This window comes from Physella acuta, unplaced genomic scaffold (genome assembly GCF_028476545.2).
Source record: "Physella acuta isolate Inbredline_101_S28 unplaced genomic scaffold, ASM2847654v3 ptg000049l, whole genome shotgun sequence".
NCBI lineage: Eukaryota > Metazoa > Mollusca > Gastropoda > Physidae > Physella > Physella acuta.
Genome location: NW_026731569.1, coordinates 239216 through 262257, shown reverse-complemented (window position 1 = coordinate 262257; position 23042 = coordinate 239216). Strand labels below are relative to the sequence as shown.

Genomic DNA, 23042 nt, shown 5'->3' with positions numbered 1-23042 from the left:
AATCTAGAGATCAATTAAAACAATATTGTTCGAATTATATTTCCACAAGCTTGTGCAAAAATTTAATTATTTTTAAATTCACTACTATCTTTAGAGTGAGGGTTTAGCTACGTGTTAAGAAATGTTTATATGGTAGGTCACAAAATGTTTGGGTTACATTTTAAACGACATGGTTAGTTGTCTTTGGTAAATGCCTGTATGATTAATTTCGATATTAATGGCCAAATATTGATATGGCTATTCAGTTCAATAAATAATAAGCATGCTCTCAACATACCAGTCTTACCATACAACAAACCAGCCTGTTTCAACAGACCAGCCTCTCTCAATAGACAAGCATCTCTCAACAGACCAGCCTCTCTCAACAGAACAGCCTGTCTCAACAGACCAGTCTTACCACATAACAGACCAACCTCTCTCAACAGACCAGCCTCTCTCAACAGAACAGCCTGTCTCAACAGACCAGCCTCTCTCAACAGACCAGCATCTCTCAACAGACCAGTCTTACCACATAACAGACCAACCTCTCTCAAAAGACCAGCCTCTCTCAACAGAACAGCCTGTCTCAACAGACAAGCCTCTCTCAACAGAACAGCCTCTCTCAACAGAACAGCCTGTCTCAACAGACCAGCCTCTCTCAACAGAACAGCCTGTCTCAACAGACCAGCCTCTCTCAACAGACCAGCATCTCTCAACAGACCAGCCTCTCTCAACAGAACAGCCTGTCTCAACAGACCAGTCTTACCATACAACAGACCAGCCTCTCTCAACAGACGAGCCTCTCTCAACAAACCAGCCACTCTCAACAGACCAGCCTCAACACACTAGTCTTACTATATAAGACACCACCCTTTTTCAACAAACCAGTCAGACCTATTAAGAATGCAACGGGACACATAGTCATGTACTACAGTACAACCCTGATGCCCTGATGCTACTATCTACTTCAAAACAATTAGCAGATAGCTGGCAATTGCTAAACTAGGGTCGCAACCTTATGGTCGCACCTGTAGCCCTTGACCAGTTGTACATGAGCAGAATAAAGATAAAAGCTGTCATATAAAAGCACCTAAAAGCAAGTCATACATACACATTTATCAGGGGGGGGGGGCAGGACATTTAGAGGCCCACAGCCGACCATAATTAAAAAAAATTATAGTTAAATTTTATAAAAATTATCTTGCATTTTTTATTTGATGGTTGTTTTGTAAAAAGATTACCGTAGCTGCGGTTGTATTATCTTTATTCTATATACATCAACCCACGCTCTTGTATATTCTTTTTCCCTTTGTTTTTAAACCACTGTGAAAGTCGAGTCCTCTTTCTCCTACAATCAAACTTATCAAAGATAAGCAAACGTTCAAACCACTTCCATGACTTATTTCCCTTTTTTAAATAGTCAAATAAGGGTTCTCATAAGCTCCTTTTAATAGATTTGTACTAAACAAATTAAAAAGCAATTACTTCTCTTAATTATTATTTTTTAGTTTCTCGTATATACGAAGTATAGAGAAAGTTTTGTAATCGTGCAAAAAAAAAAAATCGAGATTTTTACAAATCTCGACGTTTTACACCTCATTGATACGGAAAAACATAATTTTGCAATCTTGTCCGTATGTCTGTGTGTCTGTCTGTGTGTGTGTCTGTCTGTGTGTGTGTGTGTGTGTGTGTAAACAGATAACTTGAGTACCGTTACAGCTAGGTTGATGAAATTTCATATATAAGTATTTTATCAAAATCGTAGATCCGTATAAACTTTTGAGCGATTTCCAATAACCGGAAGTGGTACTTTTTCTACTTTGAATTTTTCAAAAGCCTATAACTTGAGTACTATTTCAGATAGATAAATTAAATTTCACATGTAAGTAAAAGATCTAATTCTCTACCTTCTGTCAAATTTTGAGTAATTTCCGTTAACCGGAAGTACTAATTAACGCTATTTCCGATTTCTCAAACAACGCATGTAAATTTATAAAGTACTAATAATATCCCGCACTATTATGCACATTTTATTAGGCGTTCACTTGGTGTGCAATTCTTTTTTTTACGAGATTCTATTCTATTATAAAAAGTTTAAGTAATTAAAAATGGATTACAAATATTGTCTATGTCCCGAGTTGCCATCCCTCGTAGTTTTATATTAGAATATTCGAGAAAGTTTAGGGGAGATCACTCCCGGTTTATTTTATAAAGTACTTACTAAAGAATGACATTGTACAAAAAGGAAATGTATTTCAAATTAATAATATAAATTAAAAAAAAAACATAAAAATAAACATAACACGAGACACCATTACTTATACCAAGCTTTCATGTTTTATATTCTTTTGACCGTCTTGCGGTTAGGTCTAAAAGCAGAGATAAAATACAAAACACAAAACACACTAATGCACTTACACACATGACATGACGTTGTAATTTATTTTAATTGATAAAAAAACATATTTCAAAACCCGAACAGGCCAGCAAAGAGTATCCTATGTTCGTATTTTGTGTTTGTATATATTGGAGCAATCCTTAGGTCACTGGTTTGGATCCGGTTCGCGGGACCCTTTTTTTATTTTCCCACGTTTTCTTTAACTTGCTTTCGCGTCTGTTAGTTTGTTTGGTTCTCCAATCAAATCTTGCGATCGAAATTTCGGGCACTTCTTAGTTAGCTAGCGCGCTGAAATTTTCAGGGAAGCTTTGTTTCCGATGACAATAGAATATTCAATTGTTATTATTACTAAATTGATCCATGGAAAATTTTTATTGATCATTTTAGGCCCCTATATAATTGTACAAAAAAGGGACATAACCTAGTAATTGTAATTTGATGAAAACAAGGTTCGGTACTCTCCCTCTTTTGACTTACTGAGTACTGGTCACGCGGTGTTTGTGTACAAACAACGGTGAAAGAAACGGCAACACAGAAAAAAGGTCGATTAGAAAAGGCACGTGTTTTTTTACGAGTTGTCTTCGTTTACCCAAAAAAAAAGTGAATGCGAGAAGATAAAATCGATAGCAAGATTTGAATGCAAACAAACAGACAAAGACTAAAAAGTAGAAAATAATTTTCATTAAAAAAGTTTTTAAAAACCCACGTTTTCTGATTGAACTAAAAAGTAGAAAATAAATGCTATACATCACAATAATGCAAGCGATCACTCTACTATAAGCGATGAAAAACGTGGGGCGCCGTGGTTTTATTACAGTTTTTAATACTGTTGACTCTCTACAAGCTCCCTAATAAAACTCAACAGTATTATCTAATCAATAGTAATATAACTTTTACATCTTATATTAACAATGACCGATAAAAAACTTTTACTTCGGCGCCCCACGTTTTTCATCGCTTATAGTAGAGTGATCGCTTGCATTATTGTGATGTATAGCATTTATTTTCTACTTTTTAGTTCAATCAGAAAACGTGGGTTTTTTTAAACTTTTTTAATGATAATTATTAAAATACAAATTACATTTTATCTAATTTTTTTCATATATAGCCTACTTTTAAAAGATCAACGTTTTGCTAAATGAACTATATAAATATATATATATATATATATATATATATATATATATATATATATATATATATATATATATATATATATATATATATATATATGTGTGTGTGTGTGTGTGTGTGTTGGCTGGTACTCTATTGTTGATTCTTAAGTAAGCAAGTTTGCTGGTACTATATTGTTTATTTTTAAGTAAAATGGTAACTTGGAAGCTTATTAAAGGGGCTTAGGTAACTAGGACTAGTTACAGAAACCCAAGGGGTTAATTTAAGATATTGGGATGAGCAGGCCAGGGGAAATCTAAAATTTAATTAAATGTTATCGGCTCACTTTGGTCGTTAAGGGCTACGAGCTCTATGCAGATGCATGAGTGACACGTAATGATGGGAAGACACCCGCGGTGATTTATGTCTAAAGTTGAGTTCGGACATGCCGCTGGACGTCTCGGTAGAATCATTACTCATGATCTCTGTTGTGGTCAGGTGTAAGGCGCGGCGGGAGTCCCGTGTGGCCGTACGTTAGCTCGAGCGGTGTATGACACGATCGTTAGCCCTGAGACAGCGGGACGATCTATAGTGGTCAATTATCGGGTGTGCAACGCATGGGCGCACAGTGACCGGTGTTATCTTGAACGTCGAGGGATGGTACGGAGCCCGACTCGGATTCTATAGCTCTGGGGAGATGATAAAGGGGGCTCGACTAGCCTATATATGAAGGGCGACTATGTTGAGGTCTCTCTCCTACACACACATAGGCTAGACACGATGGTCTAGGCCTCGGATGGTGGCAGCCTATAGGGCTGGCCGCTAAGGCTGGTTTATTGGCCCAGCCGATGTTTTGTTCCTGTACATATGTGCTTCGTTCCAGATTTTTACATATGTGACCTATGTTTATACATGTGGCCAATGTACCAGTGGCCAAACGTCTGCCGTGTAGATATGTTATTCGTTCCAGTGGCTGTTGTCTTTGTGGCCCGATGTTTGTACCAGTGGCCAAATGCTTTATTCCAGTGGCTGGAAAACTTCATGCCGCTTGAGTGTCGAGCTAGATTGTTTTGAGTACTGATAAGTATTCATAGAAGTATTTTAACCGTGCTTGATTTACGTTTTTGATTTTGATATTACATAGCAGTACAAGTGAAATTAGAACTAGGAAGAACAGCATTTACCCGTGTGATTCTGAGATTACATAAGCAGTGCAAGTAGTTAAGTTAGGACTAGAGGAAATGACATTCATATGTATAAATTCTGAGTTGTGTAAATGTAGGTTTGCTATCCACACTTATATTTGTGTTTTCTATGTATTAATGTCAGTAACTACGGTGAATAATTCCGCATCGAAATGTAAGTTTGCTTATTTTTGTCTTTTTCACTTGTATTAGAAATTCAAGTGATGTTTTCTTGAATATGAAAGACTGGCCAGGTCTAATTTGTTTTGTTTCTTTTGCTTTTGCTTTTAACATATAGGCCTATATCTTTGTGACGTCAAATGAAGATAAATAAATGTATGAACTATGTGTTACTAAGTTTCATTTTTAGTTTAATATTGGTGTTGTATAGATGTTAATTAGTTTTGCTCAGGTCTATTAGACCCCTTTGTCAACACACAAAGGTGCACGGATAAGAGAGAATAAGATACCATCTTACCATCTCTCTCTCTCTCTCTCCCCAATTGGGGAATCCCCCCCCCCCCCATAACAAAATTTTTTTGCGGTGTGGCCATTTTTTCTAGTTCCGCCTCTGACATTTATATAATGCTTTGTCTCATTTTTAAAAAAAAATGATGCCATTTTAATGTTCCTTTATGTGACGTTTATTTAAAGAATAAATTTAAAAATAAACACTTTTTTTAATTTGGTTGCATTTTTTAAAATAAGTAAACCTTATGTCATTATTAATGTAGTTAATGTGTAATGTCTCTTTCATCTGACAGCATTATCATTCTTCAAACGCAGCACCCGCCAGTTTAAGTAAAATAAACTGTGAGAATAGAAACATGTAATAAATAAAGCACAACTTTCAAAAATTAACAAGTCTATTGCTAGATACAGCCATAATGAATAAACAGTCGAAAGCGATAAAGCCATGCTAAAACATCTGTACTAAAATTAAACCAATCCCATAAAGTAGAATAAACTCAAATAATTAAAATATGAGCCCAAAATTATAATCTAAATATTATAAAGTGTTAATTACAACTTTAAAACATAAACATAACTAAATCACGTTCATTGGACAAAACGAACGAACGTGGCTAAGACCGAAATTCTCGGTTCAAAACAGCTAAGTCTGCGCCTCCCCCCCCCCCGAAGAAAGTCTACCCCCCACCCACCCACCCACCCCCATACCCCGAATATTTCAAGTGCCCCCCCCCCCCCCCCCCGGAGAAAAAAGCCTGGAAGAAACACTGGTCTGCGCGCGCACAGATATACGGTTTGGCAGCGAGAGCTTTAGAACTTTAGACCGAACAAAACCGACTATCTTTTAAACCGGTTATAATTTTGTAAATATTAACAAAACTCATTTTAAAACGCTTCAGTATCGTCGATAGAGAGGTTCTTCGCACATATCATTTTTTTTAAATTTGTATTAGAATGATCAACAATGAAATAATAAGTTTTTTTTTTTACATTTTTGGAGTTTGACGGTTTTTGACCGAGACCATCGATATATATATATATATATATATATATATATATATATATATATATATATATATATATATATATATATATATAATATTATATTATATTATATTATATTATATTATATTATATTATATTATATTATATTATATTATATTATATTATATTATATTATATTATATTATATTATATTATATTATATTATATTATATTATATTATATTATATTATATTATATTATATTATATTATATTATATTATATTATATTATATTATATTATATTATATTATATTATATTATATTATATTATATTATATTATATTATATTATATTATGTTATGTTATGTTATGTTATGTTATGTTATGTTATGTTGTGTTGTGTTGTGTTGTGTTGTGTTGTGTTGTGTTGTGTTGTGTTGTGTTGTGTTGTGTTGTGCTGTGCTGTGCTGTGTTGTATTGTATTGTATTGTATTGTATTGTATTGTATTGTATTATATATATATATATATATATATATATATATATATATATATATATATATATATATATATATATATATATATATACACGTATGTGTCTAGAATATATATATATATATATATATATATATATATATATATATATATATATATATATATATATATATATATATATATGCGCGTGTGTCTCTTCCTAAACATTGGTAAAGGTATCCAATAGGCTCTAAAGTGAACCCCGCTTTTCTTTATAGTTATTTAAATAGTAGTCTATAATTTATTTTCTACTTTTTAGTGCATTAGTACATAAAAGCTTGTTATTAAAACGTTATGCGCCATTGACTCCGATTTCAGACTGCTTTTCTTTTTGGATTTGCTTCCATAGCCTTTGTCCAAACAGTTGTTTGATTTTGGAGTTGTCTCTTCTAGAAGAGTAGCTGTCCCAGCTAACTTTACATATTTTACTATATCTTCTTCTTCGTTCTTAATTTTTATTTTATTTTTATTTATTTTTATTTATTTTTTTACTCTCGTATATGAACTAAAATTGTATTACTAATATTAACTGTATTAATTAAAATTTATTTTTAGGTGAAAGCGCAACTGAAAAAAATGGGCCATCTCCAACCACTGAACATATTTTTACGTCAAGAAATAGACAGGATGCAAAAGATTATAACTATTGTGAGGAATACATTAATAGATTTAAAGCTTGCAGTTGAAGGAACCATTATAATGAGCGAGGTAGTTAACGTGTATTCTAATTACTATCAGGTTGGGTTTTATAACAAACTATAGATGTAGACATACCGTTCTTCCACAGTCTGTTGGTCCAGCGGCTACCTTACATTCGCTCACCCTTGTCTTATCTTTAACTTCCTCTACGGCGTATCATCGACCATCTCGTTCTGGGTCAGTCTATGATGAACGTACTATCAACCCTCTTCTTTCGCGGTCATTCTAATCGGACTGAACTGGCACCTTTGAATATTTCAGAAGAGGTGTTGTATGAAGCCTCTTCAAAATACACTGAAACTATGTTAGCATGACTCTACCAGCTCCTCCGTCCTGTCGATATAAAGCATATAGTACCTCAAGAGAAAAGCTTTTGAAGATATCGCAATTTCTTTCAGAAACTTCTTCTTACAAGACGCACATTCTTCAAGTATATTGCAGACAGACCGTTTTTCGCTCGGTTTTTTGTTTTGTTTGACTTACCGCCATCATTTATATGTTTGATGATTGTTGTTCAAAACCTTAGGATTTTCATAATCACTGAATGCTCAAACGACGTGGGCGGCGAATAGTTGGTTCGTCGGATTTGCCTCGAGTATTTTTACAATTCTCTAGTCTTATGGGAGAATGCTGTTGGTCTTTATTTTCCTAACGGGGCTCGTTCCATAGCAGTTAGAGAGCTATTAAAGAGTGTAACTGCTTTGGATGCCAAAACTAGGTTTAGGACATTACCTTCCCGACGTCTCACCAGCCCGTCTATTACCCCGGAGACTAATGCAATTAGACCGCTGAATCATGTGGTACCCCTGACCCCTTGCAGGACAGCCAAAGAACAGATCTCAGGTAATAGGCCAGCCGCTAGGTCGCCGTCCTACGAAATTAGTTCTTTTATCGCAGAAAACTTCCCATGAATATTTTCAAATTTTCCAAAGTTTAATGGCGATTGGATGTGCAGTAATGTATAGAGACAAATAGTATGAATACAGACACAATTTTATCGCTAGTATTTGATCTTTATTTTATTCCTCTTCTTACTGAATTTAGTAATTTTTAATTCAAATTTTATTGACTAACTTTGATGCCCAATTAGATAAAAATAGATATTTTTGCATTGTCATTGGAGACGTATGTGTCTAGAAATCGCTGCATCAGAAGTGAATCAAAATTAAGTTACAAGATTTCCCACAACGCACTAACCAGCAAATAAAAGACAGATTTTGTGAACTAAAATAAAAGCTTAAAAAAATCTTTTTCAGTCAATCGATTATAAATTAATGAAACGTGAGTGAAAATTTTTAAACATTTTTAGAATTTTAATTTAAATTTGTGTTGAATTGTGTAGACACTGCGTGATGCCCTGGACAATTTGTTTGACGCCAGAGTACCAAAACGATGGATCAAGTTCTCGTGGCAAAGCTCTACTATAGGATTTTGGTTCACTGAACTGCTTGAGAGAAATAGCCAGTTTTCAACATGGATTTTCACTGGACGACCAAATTTGTTTTGGATGACAGGCTTTTTTAACCCTCAAGGTATTGTATTTTACGTTGTTTAAAATTGCATTTTTACAAAAAAATTAACATCTAATTAATCAGACTTTTTTAACTAGCTCACACCGGCCATTTAAAGTTTAACATAATGACATGAAAGATGCTTTTATTTATTCTGGTTCAACAATCTTCTAATGCTGTACATTCAATTTTGCCGTCATGTTGATACTTTTGCGTGTTATAAACTTTATATTAGTAAGTTTGGTATAAAACTAAAAAACGTTAAATATCATACTGAAAGTTGAAAATTATTTATTCTCAGAAAATAAACATGCCTATTAGTTATTTAAGGTACGGTAAATATTAAATTTAAGTGTTAAATGTAGATAATAAAAAATACAAATAATATTAACTTTAATACCGTTTCAGACAATTTTACATACCTTAGGTATTTGCTTACTCTACTCTTTATATGTAAAATCAATAGCACTGGAAATTAACACAAATACCCCAACAAGACATTATACTCTGTCCTATATTACTTCATTAAATACCTATCAGTGGGGTAACAAACATGTAACAAGGTAGACAAGGTTCAAGGACCCCCGAGCTGTTTAAGTAAAACAAAATCAAGTATTTAGAGACACATTTCTTTTCTATATTTGTTAAAGAAGAAAAGAGAATTTGGTGTCTTACTCAATAGTGGAGGGTGATTCCAGACCGATTCCTGTTCCACTTTTGACTGTGATTAATTGAGGTTACTCTACAGGTTCCCATTTTATTTTTCTTTCTGATATATCCTAACGAGCATGAAGTTGGCATGTTATATCTTTCTAATGGAACTTGTATAGATGAACATAATGTTAGACTGTTTTAGAAACCCTATTCATTTATATGAAAGAAAATATTTGAAGAAAGGTAAAGAAAATAAATCCTCACATAACTTCAAGAGTGTTAAGATGATCGGCACATGTATTTGTTTTTACTAGTTTGTTCGCATCACTGCGCCTCTAGGTCGTGTGTCACCCGGTACGGCACCTAATCGTATATATATATATATATATATATATATATATATATATATATATATATATATATATATATATATATATATATATATATATATATATATATATATATCCTAATATATAAGGTCAAATGAAATTAGAAATATTAGAATATGGGTTTAAATTATGTTACAAGATTTGTTTCAACCCACAAACAGATATTGTGAACTAAATAATAGCTGACAGTAAAAATAAGATTAGCTCGGTCTATGATGTTTAGCTTTCAAACGCTACAAAAATTATTAGCTATGACTTTGATGTTCGATACGAAATAATGTACAGATTTTTAGATGAAATGTGTTAGCTATTCTATGCAAATATATGTGGGGTTGGGAAGCTGACAAAATGTAGAGGGGAAATAAAACTATCTGTTTTATTAATAGCCTCACTGCAGCTACCATTTGAGTTTTAATGCAAGTCAAGATGGTCTTTAAAAAAAAACCACTTTTTTTTTTTTTATTATAAGCTGTGAATTTTTTCCTAAAACTTTGGTCTTTGTTGCAAGAAACTTTTAATAATATGAATGGATTAAAGCAATTCATAAGCAGAGTTTCTTCCAGGCATCACTTTAACAGTTTCCGCCCCCCGGAGAAAAAAGTCTGGAAGAAACACTGTTCATAAGATACGGAATTTATATAATTTTGAGAGCCCCTAAAATTCGGGACCTTGGCTGTTCATCTCCTCATCCGCCACTGACAAACAACACAGTCCACTTCATCTTTAAGTTCTAACACTTGTGTAATCTCTCAAAGATATGTAGTCTTTTTTTTCTGCAGGCATACACACATTATTGTGCATACTTATAAGGTTTAGTTTTAAATTGTTTTCAGGCTTTTTGACTGCTATGAGGCAAGAAGTGACGAGGGCTCACAAAGGTTGGGCACTCGATACAGTAACATTGCACAATGATGTCACCAGATTTTTTAAGGAAGACATAAACACAAGCCCTGCAGTATGTATAATGCTATCTACATGTTGTTCCGAACGTTTCTTATCTAGCTGATTAGAGAACTGCCTACAGAGTTTCTTTCAGGCAGCTCTCCAAGGAGGGTTGGTGGTGGGTTTATATCCTCAGTCCCCTCCACCAGGACGCAATATAAAAGTCAGGGGCGGAACTACCATACCGACATTGTTAAGGCCGAGATCTCTCTCTCCTACAATCTAATGTACGCTGTCGTCGACTAATTCTATAAAAAAATCTAAGTTCATTGCTCGAGAAGCCGCTAGATATATATACCACTTTCATGACATATGCTGCTTCTCTGTTGCGCTGGTTAGGGCCCAAAATCCATTGTACATTTTCCAATGTAAAATATATGTTTGTTTTATTGGTAGAACTACTATTATGTACTATCCTGCACCCTAGAAATTATCAGTAAGAATATAGTACCAATAGGCAGTAACTTCGATTTAATTTACGTTTACTTGTTTTTTGCTATTTCAAGAAATGTGATAGTAGTTTGTAGGCCTATATTTTTAAATTATCTCCCGTGACTAAGTTGCCGCGGGCTAGAAGAAAGTCTGACGAAATATTTTAAGAGGGTTTCATCAATGCGTTACCTATCCTATATTCTTTGATGCGTGACGATGTTTTCTAAAACTGAGTTATTTAAATGTAAACAATACCTGCCCTACATTTCTTGGATCATATTTGTTGGGGCAGGGGTTTGCTTAAGGGTCATCCGTACATGACTTCATGCTTTTTTTACGATTTTTACCTACCCACTCCCCTCCTTCACACATCGCCACAAAAGCCATACCCCCCTAAAATGACGTGACACCTAAGCCTACAACCCCCATACCCTAAAAATTGCAGGTTGAATTTTTCTTAAAATACGATATTTTTCAAAAATCATGTCTGAACCCTATCAACATAGACCATTTTAATCACTTCCTATTACAAAATATTAAAACAGTTTTCTATAACCCGAAATAACTGCTAAAATTAGTTTTCTAACATTGCTTTTTTATAATGCACAAGTGGGATGTCACAACCATCTGAACCCCCCCCCCCCTCCCCCTCATCACACACCGTCGCAAATTTACGGACCCCTCCCTTCCTCTACGAGTGTGACGTTTTTTATGAACGACCACTTACGCTCCCGCCCAGCACGCAAAAGGGCTTGGTGTATGAAAGCCTTGAGTGTACGTTATTCACGGACCCTTGCTCTGTTTAATCAGCAAATGTCGTGTGCCACCGTGTCAAAAAGATAGGATGCTCATTAAAACTATAGTAGGCGCCATAGTGCTCACTGGATAGCCCAGGGCGCCAAATCACATCTGAGTCTATAATACTCCATATTTATCCCCATTCCATCGCACTCTTTAAAACGAACGTATGCACCATAGCACTCAAGGAAAACCCGGGGAATCAAATAGCACCTTGCGGGATGCTAGAGGACGCACCTGATTCGATTTAGTGAGTGACTAAAGCAACCCATTGTACCCTTAGTCTATTGCGATGTTTAAAATGAACATAGGCGCCATAGTGCTCACAAGGGAGCCCAGGGCGCTTCGTTACAAGTAATCACCAGAACGTCTGCGTCTGTTGCAGTTTCAACGCTGAATATTGTAGGATCCCTTTTACCGCTATACAGGACGCTCGATTAACGGATACCAAGTTCCAAGTGGAACTCTTGGTGCTGAACCGTGTAGTGATGAAAATAGCAACCTCCCGGGATACGTCGAGCTCATAGATTCGATGCCTAAATTTGGAACCCGTCACATTGCAGTTTTGTAACCGGTGGCTCACAAGAGCCCTGGTACGCCCTTAACACTTGGGCCTCAACCAAAGGGTTTTCCCCTTCACTATCGCGGAATAGGATTAACGTAAACTGAGGGTTAGCTTACGGCACTCTCTGTAACGTCTCGATGGTAGTGTCGACAAACCCGCGCTCCAACCCAAGAAATAAAGTACCGACATTTATTATTTACATTTAATTAATTCTGTTATGGAAAACACGTCTAAAAATACACGATAAGTAATGTTTTTGTGAAAACCTCATAAAAAGTTGCGTTAGTTTAGTGTGTAGAACTAGATATGGAGAGTCCATGCATCTCACATGGATAACTTTATTTGGCCTACTCGTTGCGCGTGTGTCTGTAAATTAATTAATGAATTGAGCATAGTAATCGTTAAAAGAAAATTAAAATTTAGTAGGAAATGCACGAACCACCATCAATTTAACAATTGACCCCTAGTGATTCAACGAAGATTAACATTTGTGATTGCAGGAGGGTGTTTACGTTTTCGGTCTCTACTTAGACGGAGCTGGATGGGATAGGAGATCTGTTCGTTTATGCGAATCACAACAAAAAGTTCTTTTTGTCTCTCTCCCAGTAATACACATTTACGCAATAAATTCCACTGCGCCTAAGGTAATAAAATATTGTTTATTTCAACGATATTATTTTTTTGCTTGTTCTTAAAAATCTTTGTACACGATTATGTTAGTGTTTGAAAAATTCTCGATATGGATAAGTGCAGCTGGAGTAGTGGGGTAAGCTAGTTTATGTTAAAGCTCGACCTAAATTGGATCAGGTAAAAATGTCTGTAACTCGGACATCCAGTGAAGGAGGGAGATCGTACATATATGGGTAATATTTATTTCAATACTTATGATTTTTTTACATTTGAACAAACTCAGCATTTTCTATTTAGTATTTTTAAAATAACGAACAAACCTTTCGCTTCCTCCCATTATGTTTGTTTTAAGTGTTGACCCCTTATCTCTAATATTTAGATCTAGACTCTTTATGCAGTTTTAAATTTTTAAATTGTGTAAAACATTACATATAGTAAGAGAACGGCGTGGTCGAGTCGGTAAAGCTCATGGTTGCTAAACCGAAAAGACTCGAGTACAAACCCTCGGGCTCATCTGGCGCGTTAGCTGGGGACAGCCACTCTTCTATGAGAGACAACTCCAAAATTAAACAACTTGTAGTTTGTTCTAGGTTGGACAAAGGCTATGGAAGCAAATCCAAAAAGAACAAACTGAAATCGGAGTCAGTGGCGCATAAACAATTGACACGCATTCTTAATTTTATGGAGGCGTGGTCGAGTCGGCAAAAGCTCATGGTTGATAAATTCGAAAAAGTCTCGAGTTCAAATTAAGATCGAAGAAGAAGAAGATATAGTAAAATAGGTAAAGTAGTAAAAAAAAAAGGCCTGATGGTAAAATAGGTGAGGTAATAACTGAAGTAGTAAGTATGTGATAAAGTAGTAAATATGTGATGTTGTTAAATAGGTCAGGTAAGCAATAAAAATATTTAATAATTATAATAAAATACGTGACTTAATTAAATGGTTCAGGTAGCGAAACCTATTAGAAAGCGTTTTATTTTCTTATGCTCATTGAATTCGAAAGCTTATTTTATATTATATCAATATATGTGTGTGTATATAAAAATTACTTTATTCAATAATAAAAAGAGAGGTAACAAAATTAAATATCAGCGATCTGTCAGCTGATTTGTTTTTAAAGCCTTAGTGATTTGTTATTACCTGTGCGTCAACCACTAACTGATTTTTTTTTCATGATCACAAGCTACCTATCGGGTTTTAATGCAAATATTTGAGTCGCAGCCTATTTAGTATCAACTTTATTATACGAATTACAAAAAAAAGTATTGTACTGCCATTATTAACAAAATTGGAATAACCAGGCTTAGAGGTGTACATTGTATGATGTATCATAAACAAAAGGGACAGATTCACATTTAACTTACTCCTTAACTCAATGTAAAATTATGACAACAGACGGATCATCGGGCACTAAAATACTAAAACGATTATATCTAAAGTTAATATTTCCAACTTGTAGCTTGTGTATGTTTTTTTTTATTTTCTAGAATAAAGAGGAGGTAATGTAATCGTGCAAATAAATGAAATCGAGACTTCTGGAAGTTTTAGACCTAGCAAGTTAACAACAGCATTATGATACACTGTTAGGAAAACATCAAGTTGTAACATTGCCGAATCAAATTAATTATTTCTATATAATGAATATAACACAGCGATGTTAGTCAAAGAAGCATTTGGCGGAAGCAGACCTACACAAAGCCTACGAATATCATTCTACCATTTAAGAATAATGTTTGAATCAAAACCCATTTATTTTCAGTTTGATTGTATTACTTTTACGACCATAAACTAACCAAAACATTGATCTTTCACAACAACAACAACAAAATTGAAGTATTAGACATAATTAAGTTTGCTATTGGCAGCAAAAAGGATTAAGCTACTATAAAAACAAAAACTATTTTCAAAAATTAAAATAATATAATGTACACTATTTTAAAAAATGCATGGGTTACGTAAGGATGCATGAAGATTGATGCCGATAAAATGCTTGTTCTGATCGTAAAATCAATGGAAAGGGTGCCCCGGTTAGCCCAACTCAAGTTATCTAGTTCACATACACACACGCGCAAGATGGCAACTGTTTTCAGATTATGAATGTGTAAACACAATCTCGATTTCATGTATTTGTACGATTACCATACGTCCTCTTTAAACTAAAATACCAATAACATATGAGCAACAAACCGCCTTAAGTCAAGAACATTTAATTTGATAATTTATTTTACTAAAATATTTATGTTTAAATTGTAAACAGGACCCGAAATTATACCAATGCCCGGTGTACAAGAAACCTGGTCGAACCGATCTAACATTTATTACAATTCTTTTGATGAGAACCTCTCAAAGTCCTGACCATTGGATACTTCGTGGAGTTGCAGCATTGTGTGATATTAAATAATATAACTTGACCAAAGAAAGAAAAAAAACACCAATCGTGTCGAAAAGCTCCATCTAACAGCGCAAATGTTATGTCTTTAACTGTGACAACGTTTAAAGCTGTGTTCAGTCAGTTTGATTTTAATTTTCCTAGAAAAAAAAGTAAATATTTTTATAGAATTTATACACTAGACAGTATCAATATCTTATTTCTAAGCAAAACTGCATTTATACATGTTTTTAAATTCATTTTAGTGAGTATTGCAACTGGAAACAAATTACAAAGTATGTCACTAAGATGTATGCCTATATTTAAATACAGATGATAATTAATGTCTGTCAATCTGTTCACGTATCAATGTAATAATAAATAATCAAATATTAATCCATTTCGTGTTAGTATTTATGTTTTTAAGGGGGAAAGCTCCGGTAAAAAAAAAATAATTAAATACTCGTTAGAAAACAGTTATTTCTTTACAGCTTTATTAAGATACATCCACATTTAATATGCATTTCCACTAAATAAAATTCGTGGGAAATTCTTGGTAACTATGACAATGGCGGCCATCTTGAAAAATTAACCCCCTCGTAGGTTTTCCACCATCCATAAAATATATTTTAAGCCCAATAAATAATGAATTCATAATCTACTTCCATATTTTGGGGCACTCAGCTAAAAAATTTAACTGCATGCCTTCAAATAATAATTTATTATGAATTTTCAAAATTTGTGTTCGTTCAAAACACTAGTTTTAATGCCCCAAAATTCGCAAAATTAAGTGTTTTGAACGGACACACATTTTGAAAATTCATAATAAATTATTTTGAAGATATGCACTGTTTTCTAACGAGTATTTAAAAAGTTTTTTTTTTTACCGGAGCCTCCCCCCTTAACGTATTTTTTCTGTGTTAGACGCAGTTCCATAGTAGGCCTATTTGGCGACCAATGCTTTTATTGAAGAAAACAAGTTAATTAGTTTTTTTAAATTACTTTTTAAAAGCTGTTTTAACGTTTTTTTTAATATTATTTTTTACTTTTATATATATGCATATATACATACATATATACATATATATATATATATATATATATATATATATATATATATATATATATATATATATATATATATATATATATATATATATATATATATATATATATATATATATATATACATACTAGCCGGCCAGGCCCTGCACTGGCCTCTATGAAAAATTTATGTGTAAAGGACCATTACTTGTGTGTTTATTAAGCAACATATACCAGGCATTGACGCTTGACAAAAGAACGCATAGCATTAACCAAACTCGAACTTTAAACTTAACATTAACCACAACAAACCTTATCACAAACACAAAAACAAACGTAACACAAACGCAAACTAATACCCAAAGGCAAACCTAAACGCAAACCAAAACACAAAAGCAAAGCAAATGTAAACACAAACAAAAACGCAAACAGTAACGCATTTACAAAAACAACCACAAAAGCAAACCTAAACGAAAAAAAATAACGCAGAACATAAACATAAATTTAAATGCAAACATAAACGCATAGTGCTCACAGTATAGCCAGTGTCGCCAAATTGCCTGAAACTACTTAGTAAATAACTATAATACCTCATCTTATCCATAGTCTATTGAACTCACTAAAACGAACGTTGGCTCCATAGCGCTCACGGCAAGGCCCGGGGCGCAAAATAGCACAACGTTGAGGCGTCGGAGGACGCCCAGAATCCATTTAGTTAAGAACTATGGTAACCTTTTTTATCCATAGTCCATTGCACTGTTTAAAACGAACGTATTCACCATGGCGCTAAAAGGATAGCCCAGGGCGTCAAATCGAACCCTGTCGGAGCGCGGGCTGACGGGCCTCATTCAATTCAGTGAACGACTATAATACCCCCATCTTGTCCGTAAACTGAAAGATAGTAAAAAGAAGGCATTTAAGACCGGCTTCTAAACTGTTATTGATTAAAAATAATAATTAGTAAACAGTACGTTCAGTGTATAAAATAAATAAAAAGCAGTATTTAAAAAAATCATAAAAAACGTTTTAATAACAAGCTGTTATGTAATAATGTACAAAAAAGTAGAAAATGAATTATATACAACTATTTAAATAACTATAAAGAAAAGCATGGGTCACTTTAGTATCTATTGGATGCCTTTACTAATATTTAGCGACCCACGCTTTTCTTTATAGTTATTTAACCCTTTATTTACAGAATTAGTTTCTGAATGAAATTTTTTCTTAAAAAATGAGTTATCATATTGCTATTGGCACATTTAAAGCATATGCCAAAGGAAATTTCGTTTAAATAATTTTTAATGGCCCAAACAGATATTGATACTTATAAGTACCGTCAAGGAATGTAGGACATTTTTTTCCAACAAAATCTTTTTTTTACAAAACAGGAACAAACGATACAATTTATTAACTAACAACATGGCAATCTTTATAACAATCATTTTTTTTTTGTAATCTAATTTATAAAGCTCAATTCTGTATTAACATGTAATGAGTTTGTTTGTCGTTGACATACTTCTATGGATTTAAGTGTTAGACTATTACCGCACTCATAGTCTAAATTTATGAGTTAAAAAATTACTATTGAAAGTGTGGGGAAATAATTTTCATTTTTCAAACTGATAGTAATAATTATCGGCATGTTCATTAAACACAATTTTAAAAAAATAACAAAAATTCTAATTATGTCTGAAAATTATTTATATTTAGTCCTTTAACACTTACTTTTCTGTATGTAACGCATATGTTTGTCGTTGGTCTTGAATGAATTTAAGTGTTAGACAATTATCGTGCGCATTTGTCTAAATTTATGAGTTAAAAAATTACTATTGAAAGTGTTGGGAAATAATTTTCATTTTTCAAATTATAGTAATAATTGTCGGCATGTTCATTAAACACAAGTTTTAAAAAAATATTATCTTTTACAAAAATTCTAATTATGTCTTTATTTAGTCCTATAGCACTTACTTCCCTTTGATAAATTAGGAAAACACAATTACTTCCCTTTATAAAACCATTGCATTAGTGGAAAATAATTTACTTTTTATTACTTTGTTTTGGTGTTGGGAAAAAAATAATTACATAATTAGTGGGGATTGATCAAGTGCAAATGTTGTAGGTATTTTACGGATAAGCTTGGAGTATTATAATTGTTCATTAAATTGAAACAGGCGCGTTCGTTTAAGTGAGTGCAAAAGACTATGAATAAGTTGGGGTACTATAGTCGATTATTAAGCTGAAACAGGCGATTCTGCCCCGGGCTAGACTGTGAGCACATTGCGTTTATGTTCGCGTTAGTGTTTTCTTTGTGTTTAGGTTGGGTTTGCGTTAGTGGTTGCGTTTTGATTTGGTTCGTTTTTGTTCTTTCTTTTTTCGTTTTCGTTTGTGTTTTTTTTCTTTGGGTTTGTGTTTGTATTTGTGTTTGTGGTTGGTTTTGCGTTTGGATTTGGTTTGTTTTCGTTTGCTTTTTCGTTTGTGTTTTTTCTTTGGGTTTGTGTTTGTGGTTGGTTTTGCGTTTGGATTTGGTTTGTTTTCGTTTGCATTTTCGTTTGTTTTTTTCTTTGTGTTCGTATTGGTGTTTGTGGTTGTGGTTGGGTTTGTTGTTAGGTTTTTGTTTTCGTTTACTTTTTGTTTGTTTTTTCCTTGTGTTTGTATTGGTGTTTGTGATTGTGCTTGAGTTTGTTGTTAGGTTTTTTTTTTTTTGTATTTGTAATTGTGTTAGCGTTATGTTTGCGTTTTGTTGTTTTGGTTGGTTGTGGTTTGGGTGGGCAATGCCGGGTAATGGTCTTTAACAGAAAGGTTTTTCACAGAAGCCAGAGCAGGGCCTGACGGGACGGTTAGTTTTCATACATAAATACAGCACAAATGTATATTTAGAGAACGATTTTTACTGGATTTTCTATCGGAACACATCTTAGACCTCAAACACAGCAAAAGTTGCCGACATATCAAGCTCCCTAAATCTTGTCTGTGGTCTTTCTGGTGTAGCAACGGTTGCCGGACTGAACATGCTTTTTCTGGAAGCTTCCAATAGCTATTACAATGAGCCGCATAAACAAACAAAAGCCTAATCATTCAGTACACAACTACGAGTAATACTAGTATAATTGTAGACTACTAGAATGTTATGACAATTCTACACTGCAGTGTAAAGTTCATCAATAGAAGTGAACTCAATGTGTTTAGGATAGCCGTAGTGGCCTACTGTTTTCTGTTTACTGATTAAATTTTACCATATAGATCCTTACTATATGCAGAAGTATGGACTATTACTAGTCTACAGGTATACATTACGTAAATGCTAGTTATTGTAGACACGACAGTTTATTGCAATAATAATAACTAACAAATTAAATCTTACTACTAGTACTAGGCCTTGGTATACAAATGAAGTATACAAAACCTAATAAACGAGCCTGCAACTGTTACCTTTATTCTTGTTATTCTTTTACTACTAGAATTCGACATGTAATTACAATATTTCTTAGGTAAACCATATGCTAACCTTCTTATAAATGTGTAAATATCATTTTTTGAGTACATTTCGATATTAATTATCAAAATAATATTTATGTCACTCCACATCGAAAATCTGCCATTTCCTAGAAATCCTAAAAAAATGACCGTGTGCCTTGACGGTACTTATAAGTCCACTTGTAAACAACTATAAAGAAAAGCGTGGGTCACTTTAGTATCTATTGGATACCTTTACTAATGTTAAGGAAGACACCCACGCTTTTCTTTATAGTTATTTAAATAGTAGTCTATAATTTATTTTCTACTTTTTAGTGCATTATTACATAAAAGCTTGTTATTAAAACGTTTTTTATGAATTTTTTTCCAGTACTTTACATGTTTTATTTACAATAGAGTTACATGACTAAAAACCATTGCGCGCCTACTGAACGTGATGGCGTAGCCATTAAACGTGATGGCGCAGCTATTGAACGTGATGACGCGTGTGGTGTGGTTGGATAGACATGCCTACTAATTCGGTCCAAATTTTAATTAATTCATAAAAAATTAATTAGGCATCAAATTAAGCCAAATTTAATTTCAGATTGCATTGTCTTCATGTCTTGATCCACGTGCCAACTGTGAATCGTATCGGTCAAGTAGAAGTGTCCGAATTTTCGCTCCGGCTTTTCGATCTAGACAGACAGACAGAGGAAGTGAGTTAAATAAAAGCTTGTAAAAAAGTTTTAATAACAAGCTTTTATTTAAAAACTTCCCCGACTCTAGTATAAATTCTGTCCCAACCAACTCCAAAACATTCCCTGGGCACCCGAATAAAAATAACTCACCCAGCCCCTTAATCAATCAAAATTATTGATTTGTACTTTAGAGTGATTTGATTGAATGATCTGTATGCTAACGTCATATCATATTTAGTTTTTACGTCCTTATTTTGGTGAAATTTAAATGTAGACATTTTAAACGGTGTGTCATTTGACACGACGTACTATTACGTTGTTGTTTTGTTTTAGACTTGAAGTTTATAATCTAAAGCAAATTTTTACTAAGGTGATCAAAAATTAAGATGACAATGCAAGATATAGAAAATCAAAATACATTGAGTGGTAAAAATAAAAATTGTAATTAGACGTAATTTATTATGCATAAGTAAACCTTCTTAAATCGACACCAGCGAGAAAAGTCTCAAAGGTATTTGAGAGGTCCATAAATTAATTTAAAAATCATGTACGGCGTAGTTACAATTAATATGGTTATAAAATCCTGCCTGTCTGGTTTTTTTCGGGCTTTACTAAAGATTGGATGTAGGCCTATTTAATGTTTTTAATATTTTCGGTAACTAAATAAAAATTTAAAAAAAAAAGCAAAAACAATTTGGTTTTCACGTGTAATGGCGACATAAAAAATGGCATCCTGCTATCGGATAGGCCGCCATAAATTTTATTGTACACATTGTAAGCTAAAAATAGAAAACTAGGTCATGGGGTTTTTAATTTGCATTGTTATTTAAAAACTTGATCTGCAAAGTTTTGTAAACAAATAGTTATCGATCACTAAGTTACTGTACAGCCAATCAATATTTGTCTTACGAAAGTGAAACATCCGGTTATAACTTAGGCTTGATGAAAATAAATAGAAATGTAGCCTTAAACTCTACAAATTATTTTCAAGTTCTCTGGATTTGCAACTTTTATAGCATTTGTTCTAAAAATATAAAATTTCTAAATTAATTTTAGGCTTAAGTTTTTATTTTTTATTTTTTTACGGTCTAAATCTAAAAAGCACGTTTTTATTCCATGTCAACAACATTATGGACAGTGTTTCTTCCAGACTTTTTTCTCCGGGGGGGGGGGAGCACTTGAAATTTTCGGGGGGGGGGGGGGGCGGTAGACTTTCTTCGGGGGGGCGGACACTGTTAAAAGTATATATTTTCTATATATAAATATATAAATTTCATTTCGTTCGGGGGGGGGGGGCGGTAAACAATTTTCTGGGGGGCTTTGTCCCCCCGAAGAGATGCCTGGAAGAAACTCTGATTATGGAAGGAATCTCGTCAACTCGCTGGTGTCCATTTAGTGTGTATGTAATTACTATTGTGTTTGTTTTAGCCCCTAAGTGCAGTTTGTTAAACTCTCCGTGGGAGTTGCTAACGTTAACATTGATACGACCTATGCTCAAGTATATTACACGCTGTTGGGTTTTGTTTATCGGTCTACCTTGACCTTTAAGATATTTGGCCGACCGAGAGGATAGTTCTGACCGAAAAACTTAGAATAAAAATCTTTGGACTAAAATCACCGAGTGTGAACGAAAACAAAATAAATAAAACCTTACAAAAAGAGAACAATTGTATCGTATTAAAAATGTTTAAAACAAATTTCGTTGATAGCACTTATGTAGAAAGATGACTTTTATGGCTGAGGTCTGTAAGCATAGTTAAACATCACCATGTTTTCAAATATCGCGATGCAAACCACGTTCTCTCCCCTCTTACTTAGTAATAGCCTCCTCTACCCTCTATTTACAACACGCTTACAAAGAAAAAATATCCCATCCCTCTACTTGAGACATAAAATACAAAAGTGTATTGTGCCTTGTCGTCACAGAAAAAAAAGGAAGGCGTCTGAATGTTGTTAACCATTGTCTTCCTAAATTATTTTTTAACTTGTTAAAGAAATTGAATGTTTGGTTAAGCATTCTGACGAGAATTTTTTTTTCCACAAGGGACGTTACTCGTAGCTGTAAACAAGACTGTTCTAATTTTAGAACAGTTGTCCCTCCTCTCGTAAATCTATTAAGGAAGACACGTGAGCAAGACACGCGACACGTAATTTTAAATGTACACAAGAGCGCACGGCGTGCCGTTAAAATAAA

General features: G+C 33.7%; 1 protein-coding gene across 1 annotated transcript in view; it reads left to right on the top strand.

Annotated features, from left to right (window-relative positions):
• The window catches only part of LOC131945070 (dynein axonemal heavy chain 8), a 186071-nt gene extending 170034 nt beyond the window's left edge, over nt 1-16037 (top strand). The window contains exons 90-94 of the mRNA XM_059306046.1: nt 7218-7370; nt 8704-8893; nt 10749-10870; nt 13153-13296; nt 15540-16037. Coding sequence (XP_059162029.1) covers nt 7218-7370; nt 8704-8893; nt 10749-10870; nt 13153-13296; nt 15540-15683 — 753 coding nt within the window. The 3' untranslated portion in view covers nt 15684-16037. The remainder of the gene's footprint in view (nt 1-7217; nt 7371-8703; nt 8894-10748; nt 10871-13152; nt 13297-15539) is intronic.
• The last annotated feature ends 7005 nt before the right edge of the window (nt 16038-23042 follow it).